Consider the following 20,580-nt stretch of genomic DNA (forward strand, 5'->3'; position numbering starts at 1 on the left):
CTATTATATTTGTAACCTTAAAAAAATAAAAGTTGGTTAGCGCCTTCATTTGGTCTGGGTGGTGGTCATGTGCTAAATAAATCCCGTGTGAGAGGTATCCTGAGAGAGGAGCAGATGGTTCACTGCTGGAAGGCTGATGAGGGGACCTCACTTATTTACTTGGCTGCACTCTCCTGCTTCAGGCCATAGGTTGGATCACTCAAAAACCATCAGTTTCTTCTTTACATCTGAACAAATCTCCAACTAGTGCAGTCAATGGAACAAACGTCCATAGTCATGAGGGTATAGAAGGACCCCACTGATTAGATTCTAGGGAGTTATAAAAGTTTTCAAGTTTAGGCAAAAAAAGGTAAAGCGCTTATGCAGTCACCTTTTCTGGTGTTTTCATAGCAAAGCAAATCTCACAAAAGCAATTAACGTTTGTGTTATCTTATCAGGGTAAATTTGCGTAATTAAAATTACATGATAAATACAAATAGCTAAAAACACATTAAGTACTACTTTTATAATCTAATATTTACCATTTGATATAAGCATAGCTGCACTTGTGAATGTTTTTGTGAGACTCGGCATCAGATGGCGCTCACCCTTAATAAAAGCCTGAGCAGTGACAGGGCATTAACAGGCATTTCGAAATCCAGCCCCGAGGCCAAGCAATCGGGGGTTTCGGTCAAGTCACTGTACTGAGTCTCCTCACCTATACACCGGGGGTGGCAACAGATCGAATGGACTCCCAACTCAAATCCTCTGAGAGTCTCTGACTAGAGCGGTGGCGTTGACTGGCTGCTGTTACCGCTGACTCAAAGAGCAACAAATTCGGAAAAGTCAACCTGGGAAAGCGGGGCAGAGGTAGAAAAGTGTGAGGCTCTGGCTGGAAGCCAGGAGACGCTCTCGGTGTTTCAGCCGCTCACACTACGTGGGCGGCGGTGCTCTAAGCCCTTAATCACGTGGCGTCTCTACTTCCCTGGGGAGTCCCGACACGGGGTTACTTCAGCAAAATCCATTTCCAAAAAAAAGCCCAGGTCCTACTAAAGATATATGCAAACACCTTGAGAACGCAATAGCAGGGCACAAACAATTCCCGCCCAGGCTCTAACTGCACAGCGCAGAAACAACTTCCGCCCAGCTGGACTCAGGTCCGGGAGGCGCGGTCCCGGAGGTCACGTGGGGCCGCGGAATTACAGCCTCGCTGGTCGCTGCGGGGGACGCCGAGCGCCACATCATGTAGGTTGTTCCATCTAAGCCAGGGAAAGAGCCTTCCCTATCGCAGGAAGGAGAAAAGCCCAACTGCGTCCTGTGTGGTAATTTGAGGGAAAAGAAAATAGTTTCCTGTGTCTAGTCACTTTCTTCGCTATAGTACAGTCGCTTTGAGGAACAGCGTCCCTCGGTGTCCTCTCGATACCCCTGCTCCCCCCTACGGTTCCAGTTGGTATCGCCCGAGCCCCGCCCCTCTCCACCGCGCCCCCGCACGCCGCGGCCCGAGGGCCCTCACGTGACCTCAGCGCGCTCCCGCCCGGGGAGCTGAGACTCGGAAGCGGCGCCGCGGGGCCCAGAGGGACGGCAGGAGTGTCCTGCGCCGCAGCTCTCGCCTGAACCCCAGCGCTGAGGACGCGATGGCGAGGCCCTCCCGCTCGCTGCTCCGGGCCGCCGCCTGCCTGGTCGCGCTCTGTGTGCTGACTGCAGCTCAGAGCCCGAAACCGACCGGGAACGTGACTGGAACCACGACTCCACCGCCCACCGTCAAGACGAGTTCGACGCCGGGGACAACCCACCCGCCGACCACCACTCTGGTACCAGGTGGGCGCCGGCCCAACGGGCTTTCTGCGCCCGCCAGCCGCCGAGCCACCTTCCCTGTCCGCGGGGCGCGCGGGCCGGGGCCGGGGCGGGCCGGGCTCGGGCAACATGGCGGCCCGTCCGAGTCCCGCCGGGGCCGAGCGCGGAGTGGCCGGGGTGGGAGCGCCCCAGTGGGAAAGGGGCGGCCGAGCCTGGGTGGCCGTTGGGCTGTTTCCAGTCCCACAGGGCCCCATGCCGAGGTGCTTTTTAAAAGTGCCTCGTAATACCCGGCCTCGCCGTGGGCTCGGACGAGGGGACGTGGCTTCCTTCCGCGGTGGCCGCTATGGGGTTGATGACGGGGCGAGGCGACGCGCCTCCGAAGTTGGCGATGGACCGAACTCCCTCCCGATCCCTGGGGTCAGGCGTTGGTCCACCCGGGTCCTCTCCGCAGGGAGGCTTCTTCAGAAGTTGGCGAAGGAGAGAAAGAGAAACTTAAGACATGAATGCTCAGACTTGGATCTGAGAAAATAAGTCGTCTGCTATCTAATTGCATAGATTTTGCGTATAGGTATGGGATATGTCTGAGGTTTGAACATTTAATTAATGAAAACTTTACACTCTAGGGTACGTGTAAAGGAAGAAAAATACCCATTCGCCTACGCGGTGCTTCGCGTATATCTCTATTAGTGTTTTAGATAGGTGGTGGAACCTAGAAAGTAGATGGAGATATAAAGTAACTCCGCCGGACCATATGTTTAATAGATTGTGAAGCTGGGATTGGAACCCAGGTCTGTCGATTCTCTAAAACCCGATCAGGAACACACCTTTTTTTAAGCTCTGCACACCATTTGGGAACTGGTTGAGGCATACACTGAATCTTAAAGCAGAAATTGGCAATCCCGTGACAACGCAAAAGAGAAGAGGGGAAGATAAATTTGAGGTTAGAAGATGCAGAAACCCCAGATATTTAAAACCTGCAATTTAGTGTGATTGGTTATTCTAGTTAATATTGGGTAAGGAATAACTGGCATCTTGACCGAAGAATTGCCGAAGTGTAAGGATCTTGACCTCGCCAATTTTTTCAGACCGGTCATATTGTTTTACAGTGTCTTCCCTAGTTTTTGTATTTTATAAAAGTTTAATAAAGTATATAATAGACAGTGTTATTTGTTAGATTCAGAAATATGTAATGGTAAAATTCAAAAATTTTTAAATTGGGAAAATAAATTGCAGTACAATAGTAGAAATTCTTACCGTACGTTTTTTAATGATAGAGCAAAATATGTTTTGTCTCCTTGTTTGGCAGTTTCCTCCCAGAATTGTAGTTGTGGGTTATTTTAAAGAGAAGCTTGGAAATATCAAGTTAATTGCCTTTGTGTAATTGAAATGCGTCCAAAGGAGATGATTTGTGTTTTCTCTAAGTAGTACTTGGATAAGGTGCAGTCTGAAAGGTAGCAAGTTAAATTCATGGTAAATAACCTTCACTATGCTATCCATTCATCTTCAAGCACAAAAGGTTTTAAACTAGCATTTTCCATCTGTATACAAACCTCTGAAGAACTTATTTCTACTTTGTAACACCCCCCCATGAATGTCCCAGTCTCTGATAAATACTAATGATGAAGTATTGAAATGCAGTGTCTCTATGCAAAACCATTTTTTAGGCACAGAAAAAGCAAACAGGGATTTTTTTGGAGGCATTGAGCTTCTAGGAAAACAGAGCCCAATTCTATAGTTCATTTGTTTGTCCAGACATTGAATTGTAATTAGCCTTCTTTGAGGTCGTGTTTCTGGGCCACTTGGCTTAAAATTATTGACAAAGACCTTGCTAACTTGTTAAATTTTATATACTTGAATGTAGCTCCCTCCAGATGTGTCATCTCTTACCCTCCATAGTCTTGGAGGACCCCTGGAAAGAGTGGATGATTTATGAATTACGCGAATCTCTGGGGTTTTCAGAATGGGCATCATTGGAACTTGAGTTCAACCTGTAATACGTGTTTATTACTATTAAAAATGCCAATGTTTCATCTGATGTTTGGGGCAGTGATTTCCCTATATGTAGTGTTGGCCTTATAACATAGTCTTTTTTCCAATATTTTTATTTTTAGGATGCTTTAAAATGCCTCAAGAAACCCTGAGTGGCTGTGAAAGAGTTGCCCTGAAAAAAGAATTGTTTAGATAGATACCATGAAGTACTGAGTGTTCCCAGTAGCTTGTTTTTTTTCCCCCCTCTCTGTTGAGTTGACTTCTGGCTTCATAACTCATTTATAATAATTGGAATTTCTTAGTAAGTCAGTTTATGAAGTATTTTTGTGTGTGTGGTTAAAAAAAAAATCCGTATAACATGAGATCTACCCTCTTGACAAATTTTTAAGTGTACAGTTACAGTATTAACTATAAGCACTAGAACTTTTCATCTTGCATGAAACTTTATACGCATTAAACAGCAAATCTTCATTTTCCTCCCCCATTCTACTTTCTGCTTCTGAGATACTTTATATAGGTGGAATCATGCAGTATTTGTCCTTTTGTGACTGGCTAATTTCGCTTAGCATAATATCCTTAAGGTTCATCCATATTGCAGCATATGACAGGATTTCCTTTTTTTTCCCTGAACAATATTTCATTATATGTGTATAACACATTGTTTTAATCCATTCGTCTGTCCATGGGCTATAAAGTTTTACCAGGTCTCTTAATTAGTAATTCTGGTACTGTAGTAATGCTTAGTGTTGTTTAAAAAAGATATGTAGTACAAACCCAAAATGAGATACCAATTAATTGATTTCATACACCTCCCCCCTCCCCCCCAGAAACCTGTGAAAGCCGAAACAGCTGTGTTTCCTGTTTTAATCCTAGCATTGCTAACACTACTTGCTTTTGGATAGAATGTAAAGAAGGTAAGAAACTTTGGAATTGCTTTAATATTGAGCATGCAAAACTGTTTTGTTATAACATTTTAAAATATACTACAAGGTATTCTTGAACATTTGAAAATTTTGTGGAACAGTTAGGATAGTGTGCACTATATATTTTGCAAATCAGATACTTTTCTATAAAGTGCCAATTGCTTAACCCTCCCCCTAAAATCTCTTCTTGTCTCCCATTCTCCCCTCCTTTAATTAATTCCTTAGATTTGATAATTATGGCTCAATAGCTTTTAAAGGAAGAGACATTTTAGACCCTTGTAGGATTGAGAGAGCACTAATACACTGAAATTAGCTGTGAAAGAAAGTTGTGCAATTTTTCCCTGAAAACTGTTCCCCAGAAAAATGTTTGAGGCGTTTGTCATCTGTAGGAGCTCTGCTAGATGAACTATAAGGAGACCGTGTGAAACTTTGTTGGATCCTTAGGTATGGGAGGAGAATAAGGTGGGAAGAGAGTTGACTCTTTCCTGTGCTTTTGTTAAATTTTAAAGTTACCTTTAATTTGAGGGATAAAGAGCTAGTTATGGAGCTAGTTCGAAATGCCCATAAGGTTCTTGTTAGAACCATGGGATTACAGCATAAGTTATTCTGTTTTCTTAATGTAAGATGGTTGCATTTTTTTCTTATCAGTAAAAACAGTCAGGTTTTTAAAATATATATAAAGACAAAGCCAAAGCTACATATTAATAAGCTTCTTTATTCTTAATTGAAAAATTTAAGAGTTCTGGAAATTATAACAAAATTTAAAAACCTCTTTTAAAATTAAGATATTAGCTTAATTTGGGGTTAAATTAACTTTGTTGTAGAAGTCACATTTTTTAGGTCATAAAATGGAACTTAAGAGTGCGCCGCTCCTTGCATGTATGGCACTATATAGGAGTTGGGCAAGTTTGAAAGATTGAGTGCCCTATGGTGGGATATGTTGGGGGAGGCTCTCCCTTACTCTTGCTACATGTCTGCCCGTCCAGGAAGCTGTTTTAGAAAGTGTAGAAGACTGAAGCAGAGATCTGGAGAGAGGTCCTACTGCTGCTGTCAGGGCACCTCCCCTGTTGACTAAGCTTTTATTACATCCTGACCTCTTCTCCCTACTGACTCAGCCCTCTTGTGTGGATTCTAGCAGTCTTCCTTGTGCAGTAGTCATACCACAATTCTGAGATCTAAGCGTTTCAGATTTACCCATTTGATATACTCCTGTGAATTTTAAAAGGATAACATTTGGAGAGATCTTGTGTAATATTTCTAAAACAGTGGGGAAAAGAGAATAACAGTATTTTGTTGGTCTGTGGACTTCCAAAGTGTTTATGCATGAGTTTGATTTTTGGAAACAATTCTTGAGTTTAGCAGCCAAGTCAAAGATAATATAAGTGAATGATTGGTATTGTTCGTCTCCCACCCCCCCCATAGCAAATAAAAGCCACTGTTCAGATAATGCAACTGTTGGTGATTGCCAGCTGGTGAACCACACAAACTTCTGTTCTGGTGAGTATTCACAGTGGCTGCTGGCAAAAGTGGCCACAGAGAGGTGGGGAAGATCATTGCCTCAGGAGGCCTTATTTCCATATTTGGTTTGAGGCATTTCCATAACTCGCATCTTGTTAGAAATTTAGATATGAATAGCATATTCATATCGATTGCTAAAAGGACAATGTTTTGAAGCTGGTTGTGGAATGTTGTAAGTGCAGATGCCTCTTTTTTTTTAACTCTTCTGGAAATTCACTGCAGTTTAGACCCTCTCTTTTTTTGCTTTTACAGGCCTGGACAACCTTGTTCTGGCACTTTTTGGTTATGGTACTGGTGATTTTCAGTCTCCAGCATAGTTTGTGCTGTGGTCAGATGAATCTTCTCTGTATTTATCTGTTTTCTGTACTTTGAGGAACTTGACTACTCTTTAACTTTTACTCTTTACCCAGAGAATAGACTGCCTATAACTATTGAATTTTGGTGGGGGTTTCCCTATCTCCCCATCCCAACTTGAACTTTGTAACTGAGCATTTCATTAGTATAAGACAGTTATACCCTATGTAGACTGCATAACATGGTTTAGGTGGTAAATGAACAAACATTTTTAATATTTATTTGAATGTGTGTTAGAAAACACTAATAACTATATCAGACTTGTGGTTTCATGATATTATTGCTTAGAAACAAGACTAAATAAAACATTTTTAAAGACAGTAATTTAAAGAAAAATTGAATAAGTAATTCTACTTATTTGATGATGCATCAGTTAGAATTAGTTTCAACTATGAAGGACATAAAATCTCAAATTACAGTGGTTTAAGGAATAGGCAGATTTACCTTGCTCTTGTGGAAAGGAAGCCTGGGCTCAAGTAACAGCTCAGCACCCATCAGGGACCAGGCTCCTTCTAGGTTTCCACCCTGTCATTTCTCAAAAAGGGCTGTGACCTTCCTCTCTAAGGTGAGTGCTCATGTTCCAGCCATCACTTTGGTGTCCTGCCAGCAGGAAGAGGAAGGGAAAGAGAGAGGCCCATCTCTACCTTAAAGATGCTTCCTAGGAGTTATGCATGGCCACCTAGCTGCAGGGGAGGCTCCAAAATGTCTTTTCTTGGGGGAAGGAAGTGTCACTAAAAATTGGTACTTCTGTTTCTAAACAAGGGGTGACTGATATTGGGTGAGAGCAACTGTCAGTCTCCTCTGCAGGTGATACTTAAATGTAAAAATTGTGAAAGTGGTACTCAAATGACTGTAGGTTGGGAAATAGTGTTGTAGATTGTGATAGTTTAGACAGCTTTGACTTACATGGTTTGTTTGTTTTTTTTTTACACAGTTCCCACTCCCACTCCATTGCCAACCAATTCTACAGGTAATACAAGATAATTGACTCTGTCCTCCTCCTTTCAGGATTTTTAAGTTCTCTTGATGGATAACTTTTTAGTGATTAAATACCTAAAAGTTGTTGGTATGATTATAGACATATTTAGTCTTGGACGACAATAATTAATGTGTACTGTTTGTGACATTGACACATGACTCCAGTGTTTCACGTTCATTGACTCCGAGCAGATTTGCTATAGCTTTGCACAGAGCCTATAAACTGCTTTTTGTGGATTTTGTGGAAATCTTGGGAAATACAGAAGCCTAAAGGAAATTAAAATTCCCTATAATTGCCATCATCCAGAGGTACACCAAAATGTTTTCAGTCATTAAGTTCTTCTAGTCTTTTCTGTGTACGTATCTAAATAAATATACTTATTAAGTTGGATAATATGTCCATACGTGTTTGAATTGTTTTCCTCTTACTGTAAGCATTGTTGTACACACTTGACCCATCCTGCTCTTGGTTGCTTGGTTAGGTCATCTTTTGTTCTCCATGCAGTGAACATCTTATAGGGAAATATTTGCTGTCATCTCTGATAGGATTGATTCAAACACCACTCCTAGGTCAGAGGATAAGACTCTCAATACTGATTGCTTTCCAGAAAGATATGCTTTTCATTCCCAGCAACAACTGGTAAGTTTTTCACCATACCTTCAACAGCACTAGATAATATCTCCTTATTAAAATCTTTACCAATTCAAAAAAAGAGTAAATAATTAAAAAACATCTACTTCAGGAGCCAGCCCTGATAACCTAGTGGTTAAAGTTTGGCACTCAACCACTTCAGTGGCTTGGGTTCGCCTCCTGGTCGTGGAACCACACCACCCATCTGTCAGTTGCCATGCTGTGGTGGTGGCTCACATAGAAGAATTAGAATGACTTATAACTAGGATATACAACTATGTACTGGGGCTTTGAGGAGGAAAAAAAAGAGGAAGATCGGCAACAGATGTTAGCTCAGGGCGAATCTTTCCCTGCAAAAAAAGAAAAGAAAAAAAACTACTTCAGGACAAGCACAAGGCTAGATGATAGAGATATGGAGACAGAAGTAAGACAGCATTTTGTCTATTATAGGGACTATGAAAGAGGTAAGTAGGCACAGCTCTTGGGGGATTTGTAGGAGAGTGTGCGTATTGAGTAGTATGGCATGTGATGACACTGGAGATGTTGACTGAGTCTTGAGATTACCCCGGTAAAATATGAGAGGCTTTCTGGGCAGAGGAGGGTGGTCAGCTCCCGTGAAGGAGATGTGAGTACAGTGAGGTCAGGGAGTAGCATTGGAGTGTCCAGTACAAGGTGAGGAAGTGCTAAGCTGGACAGTCAAGAGGACAAGAGCCAGATTGGGAAGTGCCTTTGTATGTCTTGCTGGTGGATTTGAAGCATGTAGGCCATATGATGACACTTGAATTTTAATAAAATGACTTACTCTGACAATGTGAAGAGATTGGAAGGAGACAAGAGTGAACACAGGGAGATTAGGTAGCCTTTCCAGTAACTCTAGAGAATTAACAGGGGAAGAGTTGCAGATATATGCAAATAGGCTTAGAAAGTACAAGGATAGCACTTGATGATTGAGATGATGGGAGAGCTCTTGGCTAGAAATACAGGTAAGTTAATCAGTGCAGGCAGTAGTAGAGTCCGCTGGAGCAGCTTTTAGAGAGGAGAATGTGGCTAGAGGACCAAACCCTTGGGAACGAGAGAAGGATAAGTCTAAGGAGTGGGAAGAGGACAGGAGAGGAAACTGAGTAGGGATGGGCAGAGAAGTAAGAAAGCCCAGAGAAGTGTGTCTGAGAAACTGTGTGTGTTTTGGGTGTAGGTTTTTAGAGGAAAAGTGGTCAAATGCTATAACAAGGCCAGGAACTCATTTTGAAAGACTTAGGCAGCATGAGCTAGCTTGTACCAGCTTTTGCTAGCCAGTGGTGCGCAGCTCTTCCCAACTGCACCTTCAGTGATACTGTCAGTAGCCTGAATTATGGCTGCAGTGGAAATACTGAACTCCGTGGAGATCTGCAAATGCTGCAAAACTTATTTTGCAGAGCACACAGTGGTAAAAGTGGTAAAGTCAAAAACCTCAAGCACTCATTAGAAGTCATTGACAAGGAGGATGTTAAAGGTTGATGAAAGCAGAGATGTTCAGAGAAAACTAATTTACAGAAGGTGGGAGGTGAACAGAAAGGGAGAGAGGGGGAAACAATTTACCCAAAACTGTTGTGGGTCCACTTTTAATTTCTTCCCCATGAGTCTTGATGTAGTTCTCCTGCTTGCTCCACACTGGGTTCTCCTGTGCACTACCATGAGTTTCTCTTTTGTTTTCTCTCTCTTTGGAAGTGGAAGGAAGCCAGGGCTTGCAAAAGTGGAAGACAAACTGTGCTAAGTAGTTCTAGTACAGTTTCCTTTTTTTTGTTATATACATACCTAGAAAAATGGCCAGCAGGAAGTAACGTGTTCCTCTGAGTGATGGGATTACTTAAATGTCTTTACTGTGTTTTCTAAATTTTCTATCACTAATAACAGCTTTTATAACCTATGAATTATTTTTTTAAATGAAAGGAACATACAGTAGGTCAGTAGAGGTATATTCCCTAAGTAATGCATAATTTTGAAGATTTGTCAATGTAATACTTTGGTCAAAAGTAAAAGTATGTAAGTATTTTGCCTGTTAACAAAAAAGAATTCGTTTTTACCACGTTCAGAGGGCGGATGTTGAGAACCAAATAGCAAATTTGTGAATTTTTTTCCCTAACATTGTCAGACATAATTAGTAATAGTGTTGTAAAATTGAAAAGAATTTGATAATATGTTTAATTTGTAAAGTGTACTTTTTGAGTTACACAGAATGTATAAGCAACCAAAACATTGAAGGGATTATGAGTCTTAAAATAATCATATCCTCTAATCTAGGAATTCTGTGTAAGAATCAATCCTGTCAGAGATGAGATCAGATCTTTCCCTGTAAGATGTTCATAGCATGGAGAAATAAGAGATGACCTAATTCTCCAGCCATGAGCAGGGTGGGTAAAATGTGTGTGGCAGTGCTCACAGTGAGAGAGAAAAGGATACAAACGTATGTGGACGTAGCCATCAGTATTATTAACATATTGTTTATTAGTATCTATTAGTAGTATCAGTATTAACAGAAGTCTCTCAATATAGTGCTTTAGTTCCTAAAATGTTTTCACATTCAAACCAGTTCTTCCCATGAGTGTGCATTTCTTTGAAGGTATCATCAGATGATTATTTGAACTCACGCAGTGTGCGAGACTAGAGCTTACGCTTGGGCTGTTGTAATCTAAATTGGGGGAACTATGGCCCCAGGGCATCTGTTCTTACAAATAAAATTTTATTGGAACACAACCTTGCCTGTTCATTTGCGTGTCGTCCTTGGCTGCTTTTGCATTACACAGTGCACAAAGCCAAAATATTTCCTGTCTTCCCCTTTAAGAAAAGTTTGCCGACCCCCTGAAATTAAGAAGATAAGCAAATCTTGATACCTACATAAGAAATACCGAGTTGCACTTGTTTCTTACAATGACTTTTAAAGTTAATAGTTTTGGTCTTAGAAGCAAGATTATTTATAAAGAGCCTATAGTTCCCTCACCTAAACACTAATTCTTGCCCTTCTGTGTGTCTTTTTGCAAACTTTATCCACATATATACATAGATTTTATACTTAGATATATATGTAGATGTTAATTAACATAGATACAATTTTATATGGCTTAATGTTTTAAAATACATTAAAAGCTAGTATTCTGAATGTGTAGATATGTTAGTTAACCATTAACTGAAATTTCGCCTTTATTCTCTAAAAAAGTTGAAAGTATGTTGAAGTTGGTAGCATTATTTTAAAAAGATAGATGCTAGATAACCGGGAAGTTTAGAAATTTGTTTTTAATACATTTTGTTTACATTCCAGCTAAAACCACAACTCTGCCTTCCACTTCTACAGCTTCCACCACAGCTGCTACATCAGGTAATTGAGGCTTTTTAAACCAACAGTGAGGTAGGATGTGTGTGCACATTGCCTTTTACTATGTCTGCCATTGTTTCCCAGTTGTATTCAGGAATAGTTATGAACTGAAACTCATCTCTTACATTTGAAGGACCAAGATAGTAGGCTGTTAAAGCAATAATTATAGGTTTGCTGAGAGGCCTCTTCTAGTTTTTTAATGTATAATCACATTTGGCATGACACGTTAGAATTAAATGATAATGTTTTTCTAAAACCCTTTAGTACAACTTGTAGGTGAAATCTAATTTCTTAAAACTTAAAAATTAAATACTGATTACTGTTAGGAATTGGTTGTGTGCTGTATTAGACCATGGCAATTTGAGTGAAGAAAATATAGCCATCCTTTTTTACTGAAAAAGGTCTAAAAAGCCAAGATCACTACCAAATGTGCCACTCAACCATATTTCTTAACCTGTTATATTCCTTTATAACTCCTGAAAGTACATGTGAAAATTAATTTTTTATTAGTTCATGATTTGACATGTTATTAACTAAATCGTATTTAGGTTATGCCACAGGACACTGAAGGTACGCAGGTTGGGAAGCCTTCTCTCTATTCATATTTAATGTACTGTTTTGTTGTTGTTTTTTTGCTGAGGAAGATTTGTCCTTGAGCTAACACCCGTGCCAGTCTTCCTCTATTTTGTATGTGGGTCACTGCCACAGCATGGCCGCCGCCAAGTGGTGTAGGTCTGCGCGTGGGATCCGAACCCACGAACCCAGGCTGCAAAAGTGAAGTATGCTGAACTTAACCACTAGGCCATGGGGCCAGCCCCAATATACTGTTGTTTTGATTCTGATGAATCTTTTGTGTTTTTTTTTATTATTTTGGTTTCATTCTTGTGCTGCCTTTCAGTTTCAATGAAGCCATTCTGTCTTCACAAGAAGAAATACAGAACAGTTGTAATTAATTTTAAACCTGGGCCACTTATTATACAGACATGTTTTAGTCCCTGAAAAGGAATTCAGATTTTTGTGCTTATTTTCTTATAACTAGGTAATACTTTCTCATAATGTAAAATTTGCAGAGTAACATTTAAGATACCTTTAATAACAAGTTGTTTTGCTTGTTGAAATTATAAATTGTAGATACTTAAGATTATTTTTGTAATTTGAAAAATTGCAACTGAATTTTTATTTACCTTATGTATTTAGTAAGATTCAAAAGTTGTATGAATTTTCAACATCAATATTTACTCTAGCAGTTAACTAAAAATATGTATTTTTAGTTAAATTTGTAGTTAAAGTTTTTAGTTAAAAATATATACTTTAGGGCCGGCCCCGTGGCTTGGCGGTTAAGTGCGCGCGCTCGGCTGCTGGCGGCCCGGGTTCGGATCCCGGGCGAGCACCGACGCGCCGCTTCTCCGGCCATGCTGAGGCCGTGTCCCACATACAGCAACTAGAATGGATGTGCAACTACGACATACAACTGTCTACCGGGGCTTTGGGGGAAAAATAAATAAATAAAATTAAAAAAAAAAATATATATACTTTAGTCATGCGCTGCATAGCAACATTTTGGTCAATGAAGGACCGCATATCTGACAGATTAGTACCAATAGCCTAGGAGTATACTAGGTTATACCATCTAGGTTTGGGTAAATACACTCTATGATGTTCGCCCAATGATGCAATTGCCTAACGATGCGTTTTTGAGAATGTATCCCGTCGTTAAGCAGTGCATGAGTGTAGTCTGAAGAAATTGCAAATTTTAAAAGGGTTTGACGTGTTCCCAGGGCATAATTTATAAACCAAGAGAATCTTTCTGTCACTTTCATATTTGAAGTTATATGGCAATATTGCCCACTTGATATCACTGGATGGCATGAAGAGTGGGATTGGTAAATGATTGTTCTCCTCAATTATGGGTAAATTCTAGCTGTAAATACTTGACTCAAGGAAATACTTGATAGAATTTAACACATGGCGAAATAGAAGCTCAGGTGGAGCTTGAAATTATGATAGAGAATCATCCTGAGACTTAGTAAGTATTGTTATTTCTTCTATCTCATTGAACAGGTACAACTAATACCACTTTAACTCCAACTTCACCACCTGCGCGGAAGTCGACCTTTGATGCAGCCAGTTTCATCGGAGGAATTGTCCTTGTCTTGGGTGTGCAGGCTGTAATTTTCTTTCTCTATAAATTCTGCAAGTCTAAAGAACGAAACTACCACACTCTGTAAACAGACCCATTAAATTAACAAGGACTGGCGTGTAACTCACTGAAACCAAAATACTATCTTGCAAGATGTCCCACATGGAAGACACTATTCCAAGAGCTTTAAATTTGCAGAGGATGCATATAGGATATTTTGGAGCATCATCCTTGAAGAAAATTAGCTAAATCATTTTGCTCAACGAGAATATTTAAAATATTCTGCATGAATCCTTGTGGCTGTCTTTTATTTTAAATGGCTGCTGCTGTGGGATTATGTTCTCTCTTCTTGACATGCCAAATGTAACTCTGTAAGTGATGGAAAACATTGTCCTGCGAGACAACCTCATGACTCTTTTGGCGGTTTAAATTTAGTCGTTTTAAAGCCTGAAAGCTGCATTATTTTCATCCTAACTCAGGATGTAGTTTAGTGACCAGAATTGAGAAGAATGTGCCAAATGAGAATCAGGTGGATTTTTGGCTATCGTTTCAAAAGTGGAATAAATTTATAAATTTAGTATTCTTACAGTAAACTGTATCCTTAGAGTTAAATTTTGTGCTTGATAGCAGTTATTTTTTCTACATTAGAAATAAGATGCCACACAAGGAATTACATTCCAGATTTAAAGAAATGAATGGAAAGGATACAAACCATTGAAGTACAGCAGATTGTTCATACTTGTGAAGCACCTTATATCATTGAGAAAATAAAGAACAGTGCCTTAAAAGACAGACTGAAAGGTAGACTGTAACTTACAATGTTTGTGATTTGTTCTTTGCCATTAAGGAAGGTAAAGAATGGTCTGAGGATGTAACTACTGGTGTGAGCAGTAGTGAACCTGCTTTTAGATACCGTTAGTATTTCATTGAAAACTCACCTGCTTCACACCTGAGTGACTTAAGCTAAAGGATGTTACACAAAGGTGAAAGCCTTCACATATTGAACCTCCCAATATTTTTCTTAGGGCTGTTAAAAAGTGTAGAGATAAAATTGATTTAATTTTATTTTCCTTTGTACTTCAAAAAAGTATTGTAACACTGTTGTATCTTGGAAGGGTTTCCACCAAGCTTTCTTATAAAGTAGCTATGTTCATGAGGCAAGAAGCAAATAAGTTGTTTTAGAATCATTTACTAACTTTCAATGAGACAATCATTTTAAGTTCTGAGACAGCAAATGTGAGCACTGTAATTTCTGAAAATCCAAGGATTTTGGTTGATGAGATTACTGTAGATTTTTAATGATGATTGCCCTAGAAAAACAGATTGTGCTTTCTCTTCTTTCTTTCTCCTCTCTCCCATCCTTTCTTCTTAGTTTCGATTCCCGTAGTGTAATAAGCATGCATACTTTTATTCTTTAGTTTTCTTACAAAGCACTAGATTTGGGGGTTTAGAGGGATACTTCTCCCCTGCCTTTGACACATTGGGTTAGTTCAGAGGCTTAAGTTAGTTTAAAATGAGCTTTTGCTTTTTTAGATCATTAAAGTTTTTTTGTTTTAGTTTCTTTAGCCTCTAGTGGCTGAATTTAGCACTTGGTTTTCAATATTTTATAGTAGGAAATGACATGTTGCTTTGGTCCATTTCATGAGCCAAAATTCCTTGCATTTAGATAAGTATGTTAAAGGTTCTTAAAGAGAAGATTTACTGTTTCTTTGTTACTTGCTGGTACAGCTAAAGTTTGTTTTACTTGCACATTTGTACATACACCTAATGTTTTCAAGTGCCTTAATTGTTTAAAATCTCTGGCTTCAAAAGTTTTTGGGAAAAGGTAGGTTTGCCTCACATTTTTGTGTTTTCATTAGTAATATTCTAGGTACCTCACAAAAAATTTTATTATGGTGCCATGGCTGTTAGCTTTTAGTGAGTGCTGCAAGATAGCAGATTCATTTGAAAATACACACCATTTCCATTCCTCCCAAAGTGGCAGAAATTAGCTACAATGGTATAATTGTCATTTACCTAGATATGACCATCTTGGCACACATTAATGTCAACACATATAACAGTTTTTGTGAAAATGTAGCCAATGAAGCTTCTCATCTTCTGTAGTTTTGAATATTGCTCTAACAACAAAATCATAATATGGAGTTCGTTCGGTTTTGCAAGAACTCTTACAGAACTCACAGCCTTTTCCCCCCTTTCTTTAGCAATGTAGTATCTTGAGCCATTGATAATTTTTGGGTTTTTTTAATCCAGAAGGTATATAGAAACCTTTTCAGATTTTTCATCTGATTTGTTCATGCAGATGTAGGTCTTATCAAAATACCTTATTTTACCTTACAGATATTTGTTGCACAGGCAGACACTGCTGTATTTAGAAATTTCTATTTCGGTTCGTTAAAAACTGCAAAACCAATCTGTATTGTGTACCAAACTGATTTAAAATAAATCTATGTGTTTATTGAATTAATCTGCTCTTTTTTATTAACTGAAGTGTGTTTTTTGCATTTTGATTATAAAATTGAATGCTAGTGGATTTACCTTATCAGTCTGTTTGGGGATGAGTTGTGTTACTCAATTTTTATTGCAGATAATAACTAAGGGATGTATTCATCATTGGAGGACAGAGCCTTACAAATAAGCGTTGGAGGGAGGACTTGGTATGCCTATGGGAGTGACATGCAAGGTGATCTTCCACAAATCAATAGAAATCATCTACTTATGCTCTAGTTTACCAAGTAAAGAATTTATGAGAATACCATCTGTTATATAACTGAAAGCTTGTTTGTGACTTTCTGCCTTTTTAGTTCAGATGGCACATAAAAGTAAAATTGGGCTTCTGTTTTAGAGTACTTGGTATAAATATCTAGTACCAAGCCACATGCTGGTATGTGAAATCTTCTGTTGGTCCATGTTTGGGGAAAAATTATATTCCATATTAAATCACAGCACTTGGACTAAGAAGAGAGAATGAATACTCCCCTGTAAGCCTTAAGACCCAGAAGGGAGGACTTAATAATTTTGCCATAGAAATCATGAACATCACGAACTTTTGGTTTCATATTAGCCTTACGTATGGTCAGGTATTATATAAAACTCTGTGCCAAGCTTGAAGACTCCCTAAAACGTTGCTAGAAACAAATTGTTATTTTGATAAGAATGGGGTCCAAAATAGATTTTTTAGGTGATAATAAAAAGTCCTGTATATTCACCCATGTAGTTATTTCCTCTATTCTCCATCGCTTTGTGTAGATATCTGTTGCTACTGGTATTGACCTCTGCCTAAAGGATGTCCTTTATTAAATGTTGTGTTAAGCAGTGCATGACTGTATAGGAAGTGGCCACTATCTGCTTTCCCTCAAGCTGGATTCCAGAAATCGTTAGAGAGGATACAACCCAGGCTCTCTGGATAAAGTTTGTAGTAGCTGTGAGTCTGAGGTGGTGCCAGGGAAGCTATCCAGGGGGAGATGTTACACCAATGGCAATCCGTGAAGTCATCCAAGGAGGGGCAGGATAAGCCATGCATAGGAGGTGCCACACCAGTGACACTCCACTGGTAGGCTGTGTGTACTGCTAGAGCTGGGGGCTGTGGGAGTTTGTCCAGAACTAGGAAAAGAAATCCTTCCGATATCTACTGACAAAACATCATGCCATCTAGCAAAGAAGTCTTCATATGGTCCAGCTTCACTTTATAATAATGGATGGAGCAGGCAACAGTGGATGAATTTGAAGCTTAAAGCCCTAGTTTCCGTGAATTTATGACTTTCTACTACTTATTTAGTATTTCTTTTGCCCTTGGTCAGAACCTCAATTGGTCAGGATGCTTTACCTGGTGGGGTGATCCAAATAATCATTACCAAAGGTCCTGAGTCCTCCAATTGTCCTACCTGTTTTGGTTGCCATAGTTTTTCATTAACGTTTACTATTGGGTGTGGAAGTACTCAGGCACCCAGAGAATCCCCTGTGTTTCAGATAGGGTCCTTGCCGCCTCTGAACCAGCAATACAATCTCCTCTTGGTAATCAGGATCGATCACTCCAGCCAGTAGGGGAACATCTTTTGCTGCCTATCGGTTTAGTGACATAAGAATCCCAAGATGGCCCCGTGGCAGTCTCATCTTAGATTTTATATCAGTAGACCCATTGTTGTTTTCCTGGTTGAAGCACCCCTTGAGAACCAAGACCTCCAAACCAGCACAGCTTGAGGTTGAGGTGATGAGAAGTATGAGAGGAACCGCTCCCACTACCATCCTGTGATTTGTAGACTCATACACTCTGGCTCAAAGCTTGTGCTGCCTGCAGTAAGACTGAACTCCATCCTTTCAGGGTGATGTCTCCCAACTGTCATTATAACTGAGCATTCAGTGAACTATTCCACCTTTCAATTAGACCAGCCACTTCTGCGTATTCGGGTATGTTAATTTCATGGGCATGAGCTCACTGCACCATTTCCTTTATTGTGAAATTGATTCCTTGATTAGAAAAAATGCTATAGGAAATGCCATGATGGTGGATAAGGCATTCTGTGATTACATGGATCAGGTGGTAGTGCTGGCAGAAGCATTACGGACAGGAAGGCAATCCATATCCAGAATGTGTGTCTATTCTAGAGAAAGTTGAATCTCTCCCCTCCTCTATGATGGAAGAGGTCCAATGTAACCAAACGGCTGCCTGGTGGATGGCTATTGCCCACGGGATTGGTGCCATATTGCAGCCTCAGTATTGGTCTTGGTGTTTGACAGATTAGACACTTGTCAGTAGTGCATGTCAGCCTTGGGAAGGGAAAGTCCATGTTGTTGAGCCCATGCATATCCTCTAGCTCTGCCCCTATGGCCACATTGTTCATGGGTCCATTGAACAAGCACTGGGGTAGCTGGGGATTGAGACTGACTGACACCCATAGAGTGTGTTATTTTGTCCACTGGATTATCAGAGCCTCCTCTACTGTGGATGCCCTTTGGTGGGCACTGACACGGGACACAAATATCTTCACACTGTGTGCCCATTCTGAGACCCACCTTTCACTCCTGTTTCTTCCAACTCCCTGACTATCCAGCCAAACCATTAGCAACAGCTCATAAATTAGAGTAGATCTGTACTTCTGGCCATCTCTCAGTTCAGACGCAGTGGACAACTAAATGTATTACTCGAAGTTCTGCTCGCAGGGAGGATTTTCTTTCAGTACTACCTTCAGGGCCACCCGAGTAGGGCATAGTGCTGCAGCTGTCCACTTTTGAGTGGAATCAACATATCATGCAGACCTATCTATAAACCAGCCTTGATTTTTTTACTTTCTTGGCCAACTACTTGCGAGAAACACCCCAGGCTAGAGGTATGGATTGAGGAAGTGGAGGCAACAGGAGTTGGTGTTGAAAGAGTCTGAGCCACATGTTCAGGGAAGCTACTTGTACCCAGGCAAGCTAAGTCTATTGTATACCATTTCCACTGATGATAGATTGCTGCTGTGTATGCCCAAGTTTATGTCTAGGTGGGTCCTACAACACCCAAAACATGATGGGAAGATCAAGCTACATGATCACCGACTATCCATTCCATTGTTAGGCCTTCAGTCTCCATCAAGGTGCAAAAGGAGACTAGCTATCTTCAGAAGAGGGCACAGATTTGCTCCAAAACCCTAGGCGTCTGCCCTGTGGTTCTCTTCCAGGTGCTTGACAGAGGCTCCATACAGTGTTCTTGTATGCCAGAACACTTTTAGTTTCATTGGCTCCACTGGATCATAGGACCTAAATGGCAGAGCAGCGTGTACTGTAACTCAAATTCATAACAGAGCCTTCTCTTGCTCTGGTCCCCACTCAAAAATTGTAATCTTATGGGTGACTCTCTAGGTGAGTTGAATTAGCACACTTAAATATGGTATATGTTGCCTTCAAAATCCAAAAAGGCCTACTGAGCATTGTGCCGCTTTTTCATGGTAACATAGTGTGAGATGAACCAACACGCCTTTCATCTTGGGGGTTCATCATGCTCCAGACCACTGCACCCTCAGAAACTTCATTGCAGTTAAGGGCCCTCAATTTTTGTGGAATTTATCTTTCAGCCTCTAGTTCTTATATGTCTTACTAAGGCACCTAAGTACTTACTACTTCCTGCTCATCATATCCAATCAGCATAATGTTATCAATGTAATGGACCAATGTGATGTTTGTAGAATATCATGGTGATGAAGAGCTCTATGGACTATATCACGGCAGAGAGCAGGAGAATTGACAAAACCTTGAGGCAAGACTTTGAAGGTATACTGTGGCCCTGCCAAGTAAAAGCAAACTGTTCTCATACAATTTGATGTGGAGCAAAAGGTATTATAACTGCATAACAAGTGCCAGGGGCATAGTCATTTGCCCCAGCAAAGATACTACATCTAAGACAACAGCTGCAACTGGAATATCCCCCTGATTTCGGTGTGGACCTGATAGTCCCTACTTATTTTCCAAGCTCCATCTGTTTTTTGCACAGGCCAAGTGGTGAGTTAAGTGGTCATGTGATAGGTTGTCACCACGCTTGCTTCTTTCAAGTCTTTGACGGTGGCATTAATCTCTGCAATTTCCCCTGAAGATGCAATATTGCTTCTAGTTTATTTTCTTGATAGAAAGGGGAAGTTCCAGGGACTTCCAGTTATCGCTTCCTACAATAATGAGCCTTCAACTCATGGGTCAGAGAACCAATATAGGAATCCTTTCAGTTGCTAATTATGTCTTTTCCAATTATACATTCAGGAAGTAGGGAAATAACCACACGGTGGGTCATAATGGACCAACTGGGTCCACTGTAATTCGGACCTGAGCTAAGACTCCTTCTATCATCTCACCGTAAGCCTTCATTTTGACTGGTGAGCCACAGTGGTGTTTTGGATCCTCAGGAATTAGAATTAATTTAGAGTTAGTGCCTAGTATTCACCAAATGATATGGATATTT

At 40.3% G+C, this 20,580-nt stretch overlaps 1 protein-coding gene across 1 annotated transcript; it reads left to right on the top strand.

The window, feature by feature from the left end:
• The first annotated feature begins 1,524 nt into the window (after positions 1–1,524).
• On the top strand, positions 1,525–16,115 carry CD164 (CD164 molecule). The gene is made up of 6 exons (XM_058566492.1): positions 1,525–1,797; positions 4,590–4,676; positions 6,108–6,182; positions 7,492–7,527; positions 11,459–11,515; positions 13,574–16,115. The coding sequence occupies exons 1-6, from the start codon at positions 1,614–1,616 to the stop codon at positions 13,738–13,740; spliced, it is 606 nt and encodes a 201-aa protein (XP_058422475.1). The 5' UTR covers positions 1,525–1,613; the 3' UTR covers positions 13,741–16,115.
• The last annotated feature ends 4,465 nt before the right edge of the window (positions 16,116–20,580 follow it).

Source organism: Diceros bicornis, chromosome 23, assembly GCF_020826845.1.
Source record: "Diceros bicornis minor isolate mBicDic1 chromosome 23, mDicBic1.mat.cur, whole genome shotgun sequence".
Taxonomy (NCBI): Eukaryota; Metazoa; Chordata; class Mammalia; order Perissodactyla; family Rhinocerotidae; genus Diceros; species Diceros bicornis.